General features: G+C 46.5%; 1 protein-coding gene across 8 annotated transcripts in view; it reads left to right on the top strand.

The window, feature by feature from the left end:
* LOC133341919 (ras GTPase-activating protein nGAP-like) overlaps window positions 1–13,770 on the top strand; it is a 625,061-nt gene that overhangs the window by 413,789 nt on the left and 197,502 nt on the right. For all 8 annotated transcript variants that reach the window (XM_061550751.1, XM_061550750.1, XM_061550752.1 and 5 more), the window contains one exon: window positions 9,198–9,298. In XM_061550751.1, coding sequence (XP_061406735.1) covers window positions 9,198–9,298 — 101 coding nt within the window. The remainder of the gene's footprint in view (window positions 1–9,197; window positions 9,299–13,770) is intronic.

Below are 13,770 nucleotides of genomic sequence, written 5' to 3'. Positions count from 1 at the left end.
GTGGAAAGTGAACGGTGGCTGTGCAGCAGAGAACGTTCGCTTGAGCATGGAGACACCTCGACATTTTTACTTTTGGATTTTGATATTTCTGATATACAGGGCAGCCCAGAAGTCTGGACACGTGGTTATTATTTTTAATTGTAACACTGGCATGAAGCCATCTTTTGTGTTTATTCTTTAAGTTAATATGTAATGTATTTTCATTATCTATTTGTCTTCTTCCTTTGCAGATGACATTTAAAAATGGAAAGTAATTTCACTGAATGGAGATGAAACATAATTTATTAATCTTTTAAAAAAGTGCTACATTTATTTCAAAAGATAATTCATGCATTATTAATGTTAGGGAAGTCAGTTTGAATATTTGTTAAAATAAACGAAATAACCCTCTGTGATTTGTTAAAAAAAAATAATCAACCTTTGTGTCCTTACTTTTAGGCCACTCTGTATATAATACAACAGTCACCTTGTCTGATTCATGTTTTAAAAAATAATTTACTTGTAATTGTACTATGATCACGCTGACTCATGCTCCAGGGAATGTATTGTTTAACGTTGCTTTATGTTTGTGCAATATTATCGATTTCCCATGTGATGGCACGGGTTTTTTTTTGCATCGATTTCTATTTGCTTTATTGCTGTATTTTATTTTATCTTATTTGTTTTGGCTATTGTCATTCTGGTCACCCAAGGTCACCCTTCCCAATGGGACTCCTATTCTGGTCTCTTGAGTTCTCAGGATACAAGTTTGTCCAGGATTTTGCCATTACCCAAGGATTGATTCTCTCTGTTATCCACAGTTTCACAGATAGCAGAAATACGTCAGGTCGGTTTTCAGAATTCATGGGAACATTGCTAAATATATCTGTTCTTTAAAAAATAAGTTTTGGACAATGTGCAGCCACTCATCGTGTTAACGCCCAACAGCCAGGCTGATTGCGTATGATCTGTACTATGATAGGCATTACGGTAGCGAGATGTTAACTACCTGGCCCAATATACAGGTCGTGGGTTTGAATCCGACCCTGACGCCTGTATATTTGGAGTTTGCATGTCTCTCTCTCTGGTCGTGTCGATTTTTCCCTGGATCCTCCAGTTTTTCCCTCCACATTTAAAAAAAACATGCGTTTAGAGAATTGGCTGATATAAATTTCCACGTGACAAGCCACTTCGTTGAGCTATGATTTGCAGCCAGGTCACTTCTGAAGAAGAGCTACATAGCTCAGCGGGGCTTACCTGGTGAAATAAAAAATAATTAATAGTTTTCATAGATCTGCTTTGTGAGTCTACCCCATTCAGTGGAGAACAGAGAGTATCGTAAAGTATAACACGACGTTTTCTACTCCCACCTCAACTCACATTGCAGATCATTGCCCGTGAGAGGAAATTGACTTTCTGCACCCGAGGTGTTGTGTCTGGACACATACAGGTGAAATAGCTCTATGCTTGGACCATCTCTCTCTCTCTCGTGTGCGAAAATCGCTTCCCCTGGATTTCTCTCCGATCCACTCCAGCTCGGGTAATCGAAGCGCTTGTGCCGCCAATCTTCCCGAAGGACGGAGCCAACCAGGTTCGCCGCTGCAAAATTAAGAGGTGTCAAAGTTTCAGGGGAAAGAGGTAAATACGTCTCGATTGCCCGTGGATCGGCGCGGCGACTCGGGGAACCCCCCTCTCGCGCGCTGCGCATGACATCGCAAGGCACCCGCGCTCGAGCGAGCGAGCGCTCCACTGTGGCTCAGGGGAGAATGAAGATGAATCGGTGCTGCTGGGGGTTTCATCTGAGAGGGCATTGCTTTTCCTCACCTTGCTGCCCGCAGCCGCATTTCCCAATAAAGCAAAACGCGAGTGAGCTCGAAACTCCGGGCTCGAGCGCAACTTTGTAAACGAAGGGGAGTGAAGGTCACTGAAAAGCCTTGCTCTGTCACAACGCTTACAGCTACAGCGCACACCCGGGCAGTCTGTTTGGCTGTAATATTTTTGATGCGTGTTCGCCATGAAAAGGTGTATAAGGGGTGACGGGTGGCGCGTGGTGACAAATTGCGGAGATGAACATTCTAGGTTTAAATCCAGGCAGCTTATGAGATGAAACTGGGTTTGTATGTGTACACATTGGATGGCATTGGTCTGTTGTTCAGTTACGAAGCAAGCATTCAGGGAAAACTCTGGACACGTTTTGACATTATCAGCAGAATCACCCCCTTTTCACTATTTCTTTCCGTTTTTATAACATCATGTCAATGCTAAAAGCACAACTCCGGTTTATTTTGTTGGTGAGTTAGGCGGGGAAGTCGGACAGGGATGTCCAACACATAATTTTGGCAGAGTTCCCAAAAGGTTATCTTGTTTTGTCTGATAGTCTTGGATATTTGCACCAAAACCTATGATTCCTAAGTACATCTTAATTTGGGTCGTTAAGAGCTTGTGCGTTTCCACTGAACCCCAACCAACAGTGGCAACGGTGAGAGCGGCTCGCAGCCCGCCAGGCCCCAGCATCGCGCACGTGAATGTCACGGGCGACCTCCTGCATCATCCCCTGGGGCGAGCACCTCACGCCCACACACCTCTTGGGGGAGGCTGCTGGCGGCGATCCTTGTGGCTACGTAGCAGCTACAGAGCGAGAGGGAGATAGAGACCGATCGTGTCCCATGCCAAAAGGGAGTCACCATTACCCTGCAGGAGAAACTGTTGAAGAAAAACAAGACAGGTGTTTTTTGTTGTTCTTGTTGTTGCTGCTGCATGCTCTTGAAATGATTTCGTAAAGGAAACATGAACACAGGCAAATGAACAGCAGAGCGATTAATTGGCAGCACGACTGCAGTGTGAAGGCTCTCGCTCGTCAGTTGAGATTTTCTTGTGCGCACGTTTGTCTGTCTCCCTGGGTTTGTCTGTCTCCCTGGGTTTGTGTCCCCCGCGCGAGTCCACGTGCACCCACCCGTTATCGTGAGCGCTGATGCGGCGGTCGTGGAGTTGTGAAGATTGGGGGGGGGGGGTGGCATCGCCGTCGTGTCCCTCGTTGCTGGGGGGGGCTGGCGGTCGATCGAGCGGGCGACCGCTGGCTCTGCCTGTTAGTGCACATCAGCGTGTGCGCGTGCGTGCGTCATAACACCGGAGAGCCGGCGAGGGCTGCGTGCAAACTCGCTCGGCCTCGCTCAGCCGGCTCAACGGAGCCGCCACCGTCCGGCGAGCCCCTGGCCGGGGTCGCGGTCGCACCGACCGGGGCACCCCCACGCTCGCTCACAGCTGTGGCGCCAACCCCTTCCCCGTGTATCGCTGCCCTTGATCATCGTCATCATCATCCCATGTGTGAAATTAATTATTCGTTACACTCACTGTATATTGAATAGATTCCATTCCATTATTACTGTTCCTAACCACCTTTTAATTAATGAATTTTGAATGGTCATTAATTTAGTAGTTGCATGTTTATGAAAACATTTGTCACCGTGTGGAAGCGCTCCGAAAAATGCACTGCATCAATCATATTTCAACTGATAAGCAAATGTTAACCTTTTGCTGTGCTGCGACGTAGATTGTAAGTCAAAGCGTCTCTTTGCTCAAGTGGATATTTGGGGGTAGGGGGGTGTAGTAGTAAAATTCCACATTCCCATGGCAAGACCAGTCTTCCCATAGACAACCACAGTGGACTCCCTATAAGGTGGTATACATTTTATTTAGGGATGCAGGGATGAGTTAATTGCTGCTTGTGATTTGAAACCACAAACTTCTGATTGTGAGATGAGCACTGAAAGAGGACTACTCAGCCTCGTGACTCGGTTTTCAATGTTCTTAAAACCGACTGTCCTTGTTTCCACTCGGATCTGTCCTTTTCTCGGTGTAATGTGATTAGAGCGGAGGAGCGCCGTGGCTTGGTGACGTGTCATAATCCAAGGTTTCTCATGTGACAGCTCCACCAGACAGGGATGTAATCAGTCCGTCTGTCAGTCAACGTCTCTTCAAATTGTGAGAGCCCAATGAGACGGCGTCTCTCTTTGTCAAGAAACACGGTGGAGGGGGGGGGAGATTGCAGACTATGCAGGATATTGGTGAGGATATAATATTTAAAGGTAAACACACAAGACGTGGCGTCATGGCTCAAATGATGTAGCCATGTGGCCGCTCACTGCAGTGGAGCATGCAGCAGAGGTGCTCCTCGTTTTGTGATTTTTCCGATCATCCTCGCAGTAGCAGCGGCTTTTGTGGCTGACCATCGAACAAAGAGACGGTCCCCGCATTGCGCGGCACTTTCAGGTGCTCTTCTGCTGCCGTCTGGAACGCTGGTTTGATATCTATGCTTGTGTAATGACGACTTGACACATTTCTCTTGAGATGACACTTCATTGAAGACACGTTCACTTGACATCAGGCGGAGACCCCACTGTAACAGCCCTGAGTCTCCTGCGCATCTCCACCTTATATACCAACCGAGGCCACACCCCCCTTATCGATCATTCTCGCTGACACTGGACGCTCGCTCCACCGGCAGACTCCACCGTCCTCTTCTGTCGCCTGACCACGCTCCCTTCTCGATCATTCCCGTAGCCACCAGTCTCTTCGCACTTACAACTGATACCCCTGTCATTACCTCCCGTGGCCACTAGTCCACTCACACTGCATGCACGCTCTATTGTCATCACACTTGCTTGCCTTGTGACTGCTTCCAGTTTGGCGCGTGTATAATTTATAATTGTTGTGCCATGAACGTAGAAACACCTTCAAATACAGCTCATTCTTATGAGCAACACGACTGTGATTCAGCTGATTGTATAAACACACCACCCTCATTCACCTATGACACACAATTTACTGACACGGTCTGAGCCAAAAATCAATAATGAATTCGTTTGTAGGCCACGACTGGAAAATAACAACTCAGGGAAGGAAGGGATGGAAGAGTATGGGTGAGTCATGTATCCAGTCGTGGCAAGTTATTGGCTCTTAACAACAACGACGATGGGATATACACGGTGGCTGCTCACGTGATTGGGGCCCGCAAGATGTCATACATGTCGGACGCCACCGTCACGCATGTACACACACAAGACAAAGATCCCCCATATAGCCTGAACAGATTTTTGGGGTAAGTGCTGTTAGCGAGTATCACCGATGAAAGCTAGCACGCCACATGGAGTGGATGGCCAACACTGTGCCCGTCCCCCTTTGTTTCCCGAGTGGCGATATTTACGCACCGCACAAGGTAATAATTTTAGACTGAGTCGACCTAGGGGAGGCTCAGGACCGGTTCAAATATTCATCACTGTTATCGGTCGTGAGCAGGAATCGAACTCGGGTGGCCAGGTTTTGTAGCGCAGTGCGCTAACCACTGCGCCACCACTCCAAAAGACAAAGAAACACGGACTAGCACACTGACATCTGTGCACTGTGACACGTAGCATCGCACCCACGCAAGCAGTCACGTAGAAAACAAGCGTTTCCTTGGAGCCAAAAACTCATTTAAACTCCCGTTTAAAATGCAACGCCATCACATTTGTCGAAATTGCATAAATATTTGTAATTGGTTTAATTTCACCTAAATTGTAAATTACTGAAATTCAATTTAACATTTGTTAAGTTATTTCAAAGGGTTTTAACAGAATAGCTGCTGGTCGAGTATTTGCGCAAAGCACTTTTGCACACTGAGCGAGCTCCTGTGTCTCTGCTTTGGTGTTTACACGCATGTTCTATTGCTGTAAGAAAGGGGATTGTAAACCCATCGAGACGTGAAGCAGCATTGCCTTTCCTTGCAAGGGCGACCTGGGTTAGATGAAGAGCAGTTTCAATACACAATATTTTTTTAATTAACCAATACAGGCAGTCCCCGAGATATGAACGTCCGCACTTACCAACATCTGCACTCACGAACGAACCGCAATGAGACGTTATTAATTTTAACCATCTGACCTGGGTACGTTTGGTCGTACTTATGAACCGAACCGCAGAACTATTTTGTTCGGTGGAGCGATCCTCCGTGAGATGTAAATGAGTGCCAGCATCCCGCATGATGCACAACGCAAGGCAGCATCAGGATTCAAAGTAAGTGAAAATAAAATAGATTTTTTTCTTTTCATGTTACTTTATTTTTTGTTTTATTTACTATCCGTACAGTATTACATGCAACATTTATTATTATTTATACATTTAACAATGCTTCCTTTGTTTGTTGAACCATAATAACATTTTATAACACTGACCGTGTGTACAATGAAATTTTAAGGTCCAAGATACGAACAAATCGGCTTACGAACGCGTCTCAGGAACGTAACCCGTTTGTAAGTCGAGGACTGCCTGTGCAGCATTGCCAAATGCTGATCAGTATGTCAAAGTAAAGTTACGATTGAATGAAAATCAGACTTCCTATCGCACGTGAAAAACTGCTCTTTTGCTCACTTTATTATCGTTCCATTTTAAATAATTGTTATTAATTTTGTGTTTTTCAAGGTTGTTTATGCGGCAAGCAAATGGCACCACGCAGGTTTCGTTAATTCAGCTCACCGGCTGGCGAATTAACATTGGATACATTCGTACATGTTTATATACCACAACATTTTACGCGAGGTTTCCGTGTGAAATGTTTACTCCCCGCTCATGATTCTGTAGTTATTGCAGCGTGTCTGATTAATTTTCAATTTGGTATCATTATTGGACAATTAATGCTGCAAGCTGTTTGGCAAGAAATATTTAGCGTTCTGTGTATTTAATTAGAAAAACGTGAGATCTTCCGTCATCTTGGATATGTTTTCATGAAGGTTAAAGCTCTTTCGTCAAAGCGATGCCTGGGCAATATATATGTATATTTAAATATCTTAGCAAATGTGGCATCCAAACATGGGATATTTATACACGACCGTACTTCAGTGTAAATGGAACCGTGGTTAGATGCAGCCTCGCAGAATACTCGCATAGAAGGGGAATTCAAAGCACTTTAGCCGTTGAAATCTGCCACTTTAGTGGCATGTGCGCTGAAGTTTTGGCGGCATGGCTGTTATATAATATAGCCATGTGGCGACTCACAGCCATGGAGCATACGGCAGAGGTGCTTCTCGTTTTGTGCCGCAGTGGTGAAATGTTAACTACCTCACCTGGTATACAGGAGGGCGGCGTGGGTTTGATCTCGACCCTGATGCCTGCTGTTTATTTGGAGTCTGCATGTCCCTCTCCCCCCATGTTCACGTGGATTTTTCTCCAGGTCCTCCGGTTTTTCCCTCCACATTGAGAAACACGAATTTAGAGTATTTGGCTGTTATAAATTTCCACGGGATAAGCCACTGTCGAGCTACCATTTGTGGCCAGGTCACTTCTGAAAAAGATATATATATATATATAGCTCGGTGAGCCTTACCTGACGGTTTGTAATTTTCCGGTCTTTTGTCTGGACATTGAACAAAGACGGCCACTGCATCGAGTGGCCCTTTCAGATGTGCTTCTGCGGCCATCTGGAACACTCTGCCGATATTAGGAAGCCACTGGAAGTTACGCACTTTTAATTTTAGATTGGAAACTCATTTCTTTGCAACAGCTTTTTGTGTTTTGTGTGGTGTCCTCCCGCACCTCCGAGTCTCACGGTTGGCTATGTATGGTGCGAAAGAAGTCCAACATGCTTACATATGCATTGGATAACAATGATTATGGCAACAGGCCTTGGTAGACGGTTGACATTGGATGGCGATCATGAGAGACGGACATACATACATTTTGAAACCCACAGATTCACCTTTGTTATGCATTCATTTAATTTACCGAGCTACGTTCGTCAATTAATCTTTTCCTTTTTAAGAGTGGTGCGTGCTTCTCAGCTGTTACACGAATAGGTAAAATGAACGCAATTACGAGAGATGTGGTACAATATATTGGCTTCACAGGAGCCACTGCTCCAGATTCTGTGATGCCACAGGACATCTCTGAAGGGTAAGATGGGGGGGAGGCTTAGATGGGTGGCTTCTGGGTTAATGTTTGTGCCAGAGATCTGGGCCGAGACCACTGGGCCCCCCCCCCCCCTGCTGGATTTGAGCCTGCGTTTCCGCTAAGGTTAAACGAGGCTCTCAAATGGAGCACATTGATGGTCTCGGGCAGATCTCCAATAATGGCACGCAAAGACATCGTGTGCATTATGCTTTTCATGTAATTTAATTTCAATCGACTCCATGCGGTGGAGCATTGGGGCAGTGGTTAGTGCACCGCTCTCTGAACCCCATGACCCAAGATGAATTCCCGGCATCGGCTAACATCAGTGGCGAGTGATACCTGAAAGAGTCTTGGGCACCACCCCCCCCTTCACCAAACTGCACTGACCAGCATGGTGAAGTATGGTCAAACAACCCCCATGAGCAACACAGCTTGGAGAGGACTTCATCCAGCAGTGGATTACCAAAGAACTTAAAATTTCTGTGCTGTATATCACTTGATGAACATGTGCTGAGCTATGATTTCATGGCATAGCTGAGCCCTGTGTAATGGTAGGATAGAGCATCGCTATTTCCGCTGTTTCTGACCTGTCATTTGTCAAGGCTGCTCCCTGATGCTTTGTGATGTTCTGTCAATTATCAGAGCTCCACCGAGATGTGTTTAGCCTCACACAGTAATACAATTAAACAATTATAGATAAAAAATAAATGTTTTAGATATGCGATGTTACTTAAATACTCGGTACATTTTATAAGGCAGCTAAACATCTAGTGGCGACGTTAGCCTTCTGCGTATGTTGTTCTGTAGTGAGATGCAAATGGTATTGTGGGTATTTGTAATCGTACACTCTTAAGACACACCTCGAGCTTTGCTCGTATAGGGATGTAACATTTAATCACAATTATAAACACTCGTCAAGTAATGCCTACAGTAATTACATTGGCGTATAATCACATGCTGCCCGTATTGTTTTTCCGCTTTAAGTGATACATAGCCGTGCACCTGATTTTGGAAAGGACTTATGTTGCAGGTCATCTGTCATGAAGTGTCATATTAAAGAAACAGTTCGCATGAGGGCATGCTAGGCTGGTCGTAATTAGTTCACCGGCCCTGGGTTATCCCTGCAGGCAAATCATCTTCTGTCCTCTTCACGTCAGATTGCTTTGCCTTCCCTCACTTCCCCTACCTCCCTCTCTCGCCCCCATTCTCCCGCACTGCCGCCACTCCTCTCTCCGTCTCCTCTCATTTCCCACTCCCACAAACCCCTGTCGCTTCCCCCCTCCCGCTTTTCTCGACAGGGGCTGCTGCGTCTGAGGACGTCGCTGAAGCGCAGGAAAAGCAAGCTGGAGCGTAACGCGAGCTTCCGGCTGCCCATGCTGCGCACGACGGACGGCGAAAGGTACGCCCACGCGTCGTAACGCACGCGCCCGCCACGGCGGCGGCCGCTTCACGCGGCCGAGGGCCGTCAAGCCGGCCTGCTGACGGCACCCACCCTCTTGTTGCCGAGTAGCCGGCCCTTTTAACCCGCTTTCGATGATGTACGTGCATGTCATGAAAACGAAACCGGAAGAAAAACTAGAATAAACTAACTTTATTGGTACCGAGGCTCCCACAAGGCAATGCGGCATGGCGTGTGTGGCACAGTTTGGCGCCAGCTATCATAGAGTGCATTCGTGTCCCGACGGTTCTCTGCAGTGAGCACATTGTCTTTCAAAAACAACGGTGCTTTGCCTCTCTCACGTGCTCAGAACGGGAAAGGGTTCATTCGTACAGAAAACTCCCGTCCCCAGTGATGCTGCACCCACGTGTGGCACTGGAGAAACGGGCACCTTCCCCCCCGCCCCACCCCAATTAGTTTTCATTCGCCACAGTCTGCAAGTTGGTTTTGTTCATAAGGTCCATATTTGCTCTAGGTTTCAACAATACGTGTAGATACACGGGCGGCCAGTGTTGATATTTTGGCCAGGAGGTGGCTGTCGGGGCTCTTGAGTAGTAACCTTGCCATCCGCGTCAGCCACCGTGCATGAAGGATGCCTGTTGCAGACCTGCGCGGTGTAATACCGCGCGCCATTGTTGCGTTTCCACAGGATGTTCAAAGCGAATGTGGGTTTCCATCGATCTGGAGCCCCCCCCCCCCCTTCTTCCCGTCTCATTTCAAACGTGCAGCACTTGCAGTTGCTGTTTTGCCCGCAGCTCGACCTGCCCGCTGCTGCTGTGCTCGTTAGGTGCACCGCGTTCGCTTTCCCAGTGCAGCCACGGTGACGTGCAGTAGCAACGTTCCGTTCGCAAACAAAAAATCTCAATTGCATTTTTTGCACCCATCAAGTCCAGCGATCACAATGATTTGGTGCACACTGAGTTCAGTCAATTGTGTGATCGCCAAACAGCTGGTGTGACAGGTAAGATGTTGAAGCTGTGTCTGGAAAACAGAAGTTGGCTTCACACTGTGAGCTTGAATTGTATACCACATGGAAGACTAATTACCCATTTGTTTCCTCAAACGCAAAGATACTGTGATATTGACACCACTTTTCTTTTTCATGATCAAATATTTTCTGCCATAATACGGACATTGACAAAGAAAATGGGGGAAAAAACCCTGAGCAGTGCACAGAGTAGCGTGGGGAAATGCTTTCTGGGAATTTCTCTGAGAAACAGAAAGAGGATTTGAGAAATAAGATGCAAGTCACAGTCTTCTTGTTGACTGAAGAAAGTAAAAATGGCGTTGGGCGGGGACATGTCGCTTACAATGGATGAGGGCTGATGGACGAGACTGGTGATGGAAATGGCCGGAATGAGATGCATTGAATGTTTTGCATCACTCGTGAGACGACGAGGGATGGCAATGAGATGGAGAGGCCTTACCCCAGCAGCAGGACATCGATCGTGTCTGTTTTGACGACAAAGTGTCTTCTTGCGGTCGTATCGCTGCACGCTGTGCCGCAGGGTCGTGAAGAGGGACAGTCCAGTTGAAGGAGGTATGGGGGAATTATAAACAGCTGAGGCGTGATGGTATTATCTTCAGAATTTATGGGCACAGGAGACGTATGTATGTTGAACTTCTTTCACACCGTACGTAGCCAACCGTGCTGATCGGAGGTGCGGGGAGACGGTGAACAGCTGTGCAAGCAGTAGGAGGATTATTGCACACGAGCTGAGGTTGCGTTGATCGTAAGCAAAAGCGTACGAGGAAAGTCTCTCATCTTACTCTCAACACGCAGAGGCAGGCTGAGCGAGGGAGTTTTGGACAGCGGACAAACCGCCCACAAAGCCACAAAGCGTCGCGGAGATGCAGCAACTGCTTCTACCTGGTTGGGGCTGTTAGGTCGTTGGCCTTTCCTTATAAACAGTGGCATTGTTTCCTTGTCCATGGCCTAATTAACCAGCGCGTAGGGTGTGGAATTCACTCGGCCTGAAAGAGGAGGGTAATGTCGCAGAAGCAACATTACCTAATCGAGTTCATTTCCAGAGTGAATATGTCGCAGAAGCGACATTGCAAAAGTTTTTTCAGTATTCTGTGATTGCAGTTTGTTTGGCATGGGGCTTTGATTGTGACGATGCTTTGTTTACGTGTATGTTTTGCAACGAATATATGCTTCCATAGGCCCTGTTACTATAGATACCAATCTTCATGGATTCATTTCACAGCAAAGCAACAAAGTTCTGTAATTTACACTACTTCAAACAATTGCTGCTGTTTCCATCTCGCAGTGTTCACTCTGGAAATGAACTCGATTAGGTGGCTAAGTGGATTAGGATGTTCGTGCTAAGCTTGTGCTGTTGTGTTCCTGGCTTTCGACCCATGCAGCCACCCAAGATTAAACATGTCTAAACTTAGACATTTAATAGTCACAGCCTAGTCGCCGGTGACTAATTTATCCGTTTGGCTTTTTGGCAGCGAATCACAGGAAGAAAAGGTTACTCTTCTGTACTGCTGTCCAGTGCAGCCCGATATTGTGGTAACATTTGGTCAGTAAGGCACTTCTATGAACTCAGGGTTATTAGATCATTTCCAAGTCCTTTCTCATCGTGGCATTTGTTTGACATGACTGCTTCGGAAGCTTCGGAAGGAAAGTGCAAGCCTATAGCCCAGTTGGCATGTGATTGGTGAAAATCCAAAAGGAAAATGGATGAAAGATAGCAAGAAGTGTTGTATCATAATAATAATACATGGATGCATGCATGTATGTGCTCTTCCTGAATGCACAAGTGTGCAGGGAAGGTTGAGTGACTACATTTTGGTAATTCAATGCCCCATGAAGAGGTAGGTGTTGTCACTATCCTATGCATTCTGGGTGGATTGCTTTGCTCTCTCACCAAATGCCTTGCTGTTTAGTTGTGTACATCCTGACCTGTGTCTGCAGATGTTGCTGAAGGCAGTTGAACTTCTGAATTGTTCACCTTGGCACCTGAGGCATGATCACGTGTTATTCTTTTTAGAAAACGATGCAGCTTGTATTTGAACTTCTTTGTGTTTTGCCTGATAATAATCTAGAACTAAAGCATTTGTGAGTCATCACAGCGAGCAATTGAGTGCTTTGTTAATTTTCCAGGCGATTTATGACTTTGGTCAATATTGTGGTCATTTATGATATCAATGGAGCCCGTTTATAGGCGATTTGAGTTGGCTTGTTTTAATGGTGTCGTTAGGACACGTGTGTGGAACAGGGACATGCGGTCAGGGGAGGCGCGCCTCACCTGCACTACTCCAATGAAAATAGCTGTTACGAAAAGTAAAAAAATATAATAATCAAATAAAATAAATATTAAGATTTTTCCACTGATCTGTGTTATAAATGTAATTTCTGTACGATTTCAATCATTTTTATAGTCAACATCGCCAAATTTGCGGAGCTCCGCTGCAAATACAGGAAGAGACGAGAGGTGAGGCAGCGACGAGCTCAGCCTCCCCTCTGATTGCGCAACCCCTCAGTAACAGGATGGAGTGCGGGAATAAGCGCGTGCCTGTTACTATCTCAGTGTGTCACCAATGTAATGTTTGTCGACCCCTTCATTTCATGTCCTCGCCTTCCATACTCCAGGTAACTTATTTTACATATGTGTATAAAGGTATTTAGGCTCGCTGGTCTCGTCATGAAACTGGGGAGGCAGCTATCACATCTGCCTCACTGAGGGGGACGTGTTTAACACGTCTCCCTCAGTGAGGCCACACCCCCCTAAAGTGAGGACACACCCCCCTTAGTATATGAATCTGGCTCTGACACGAGCCAGTGCCTCCCCAGTCACTGGTGTGGGAGGGGAGATTTGTCAGGGTTTGCCTGCAGGGCTCTGCGTTGAGATGTGTTTGGGACGGCTGTCCAGCTGGCAATGCCAGTGAAGTCTCGCGCTTTGCTCACTTGCCACCACCACCACCACCACAAAATCAGCCCTCAACCCCTTTGACTTCCTGCAGCCATCAAGCAATTTCTGCAGAGAACTGCACAGTGCGTTGCAAGTGACCTATGTAAAATTACGCGTTTTACTGTACAAGGACTCCTCTACTTACAATCAGTCGACTTACGAACTTTCAAAGATACGAACAAACCTCTTCGTATGTGCATTTGCCTGTTCGGACCGAGAGTCCTACAGTAAGTTCAACCGCGGCGTAATAGATGGTGGTGGTGGCATCTGCTTCTGCAGAACGTGAAGAACCGGTGGCATCTACAGGAGATTATACAACTTTAAAAGCCATTCCCCGTGTTTAGTGTACATATTTTGAATCGACAGGAGTAAAGTTGGGATTTACGAACAAATCAACTTACAAACAGACCTGGAGCCTAACTCATTCGTAAGTTGAGGAGTCCCTGTATTTCTCACGGATTTCCCTGCCGTGGTGTAATGTTAAGCACACTGGACTTGAAATCCAAAGGT

Source organism: Lethenteron reissneri, chromosome 12, assembly GCF_015708825.2.
Source record: "Lethenteron reissneri isolate LAM-NWPU_2019-01 chromosome 12, ASM1570882v1, whole genome shotgun sequence".
In the NCBI taxonomy this organism is placed as follows: Eukaryota; Metazoa; Chordata; class Hyperoartia; order Petromyzontiformes; family Petromyzontidae; genus Lethenteron; species Lethenteron reissneri.
This window is presented reverse-complemented; position numbering and strand designations above follow the sequence as displayed.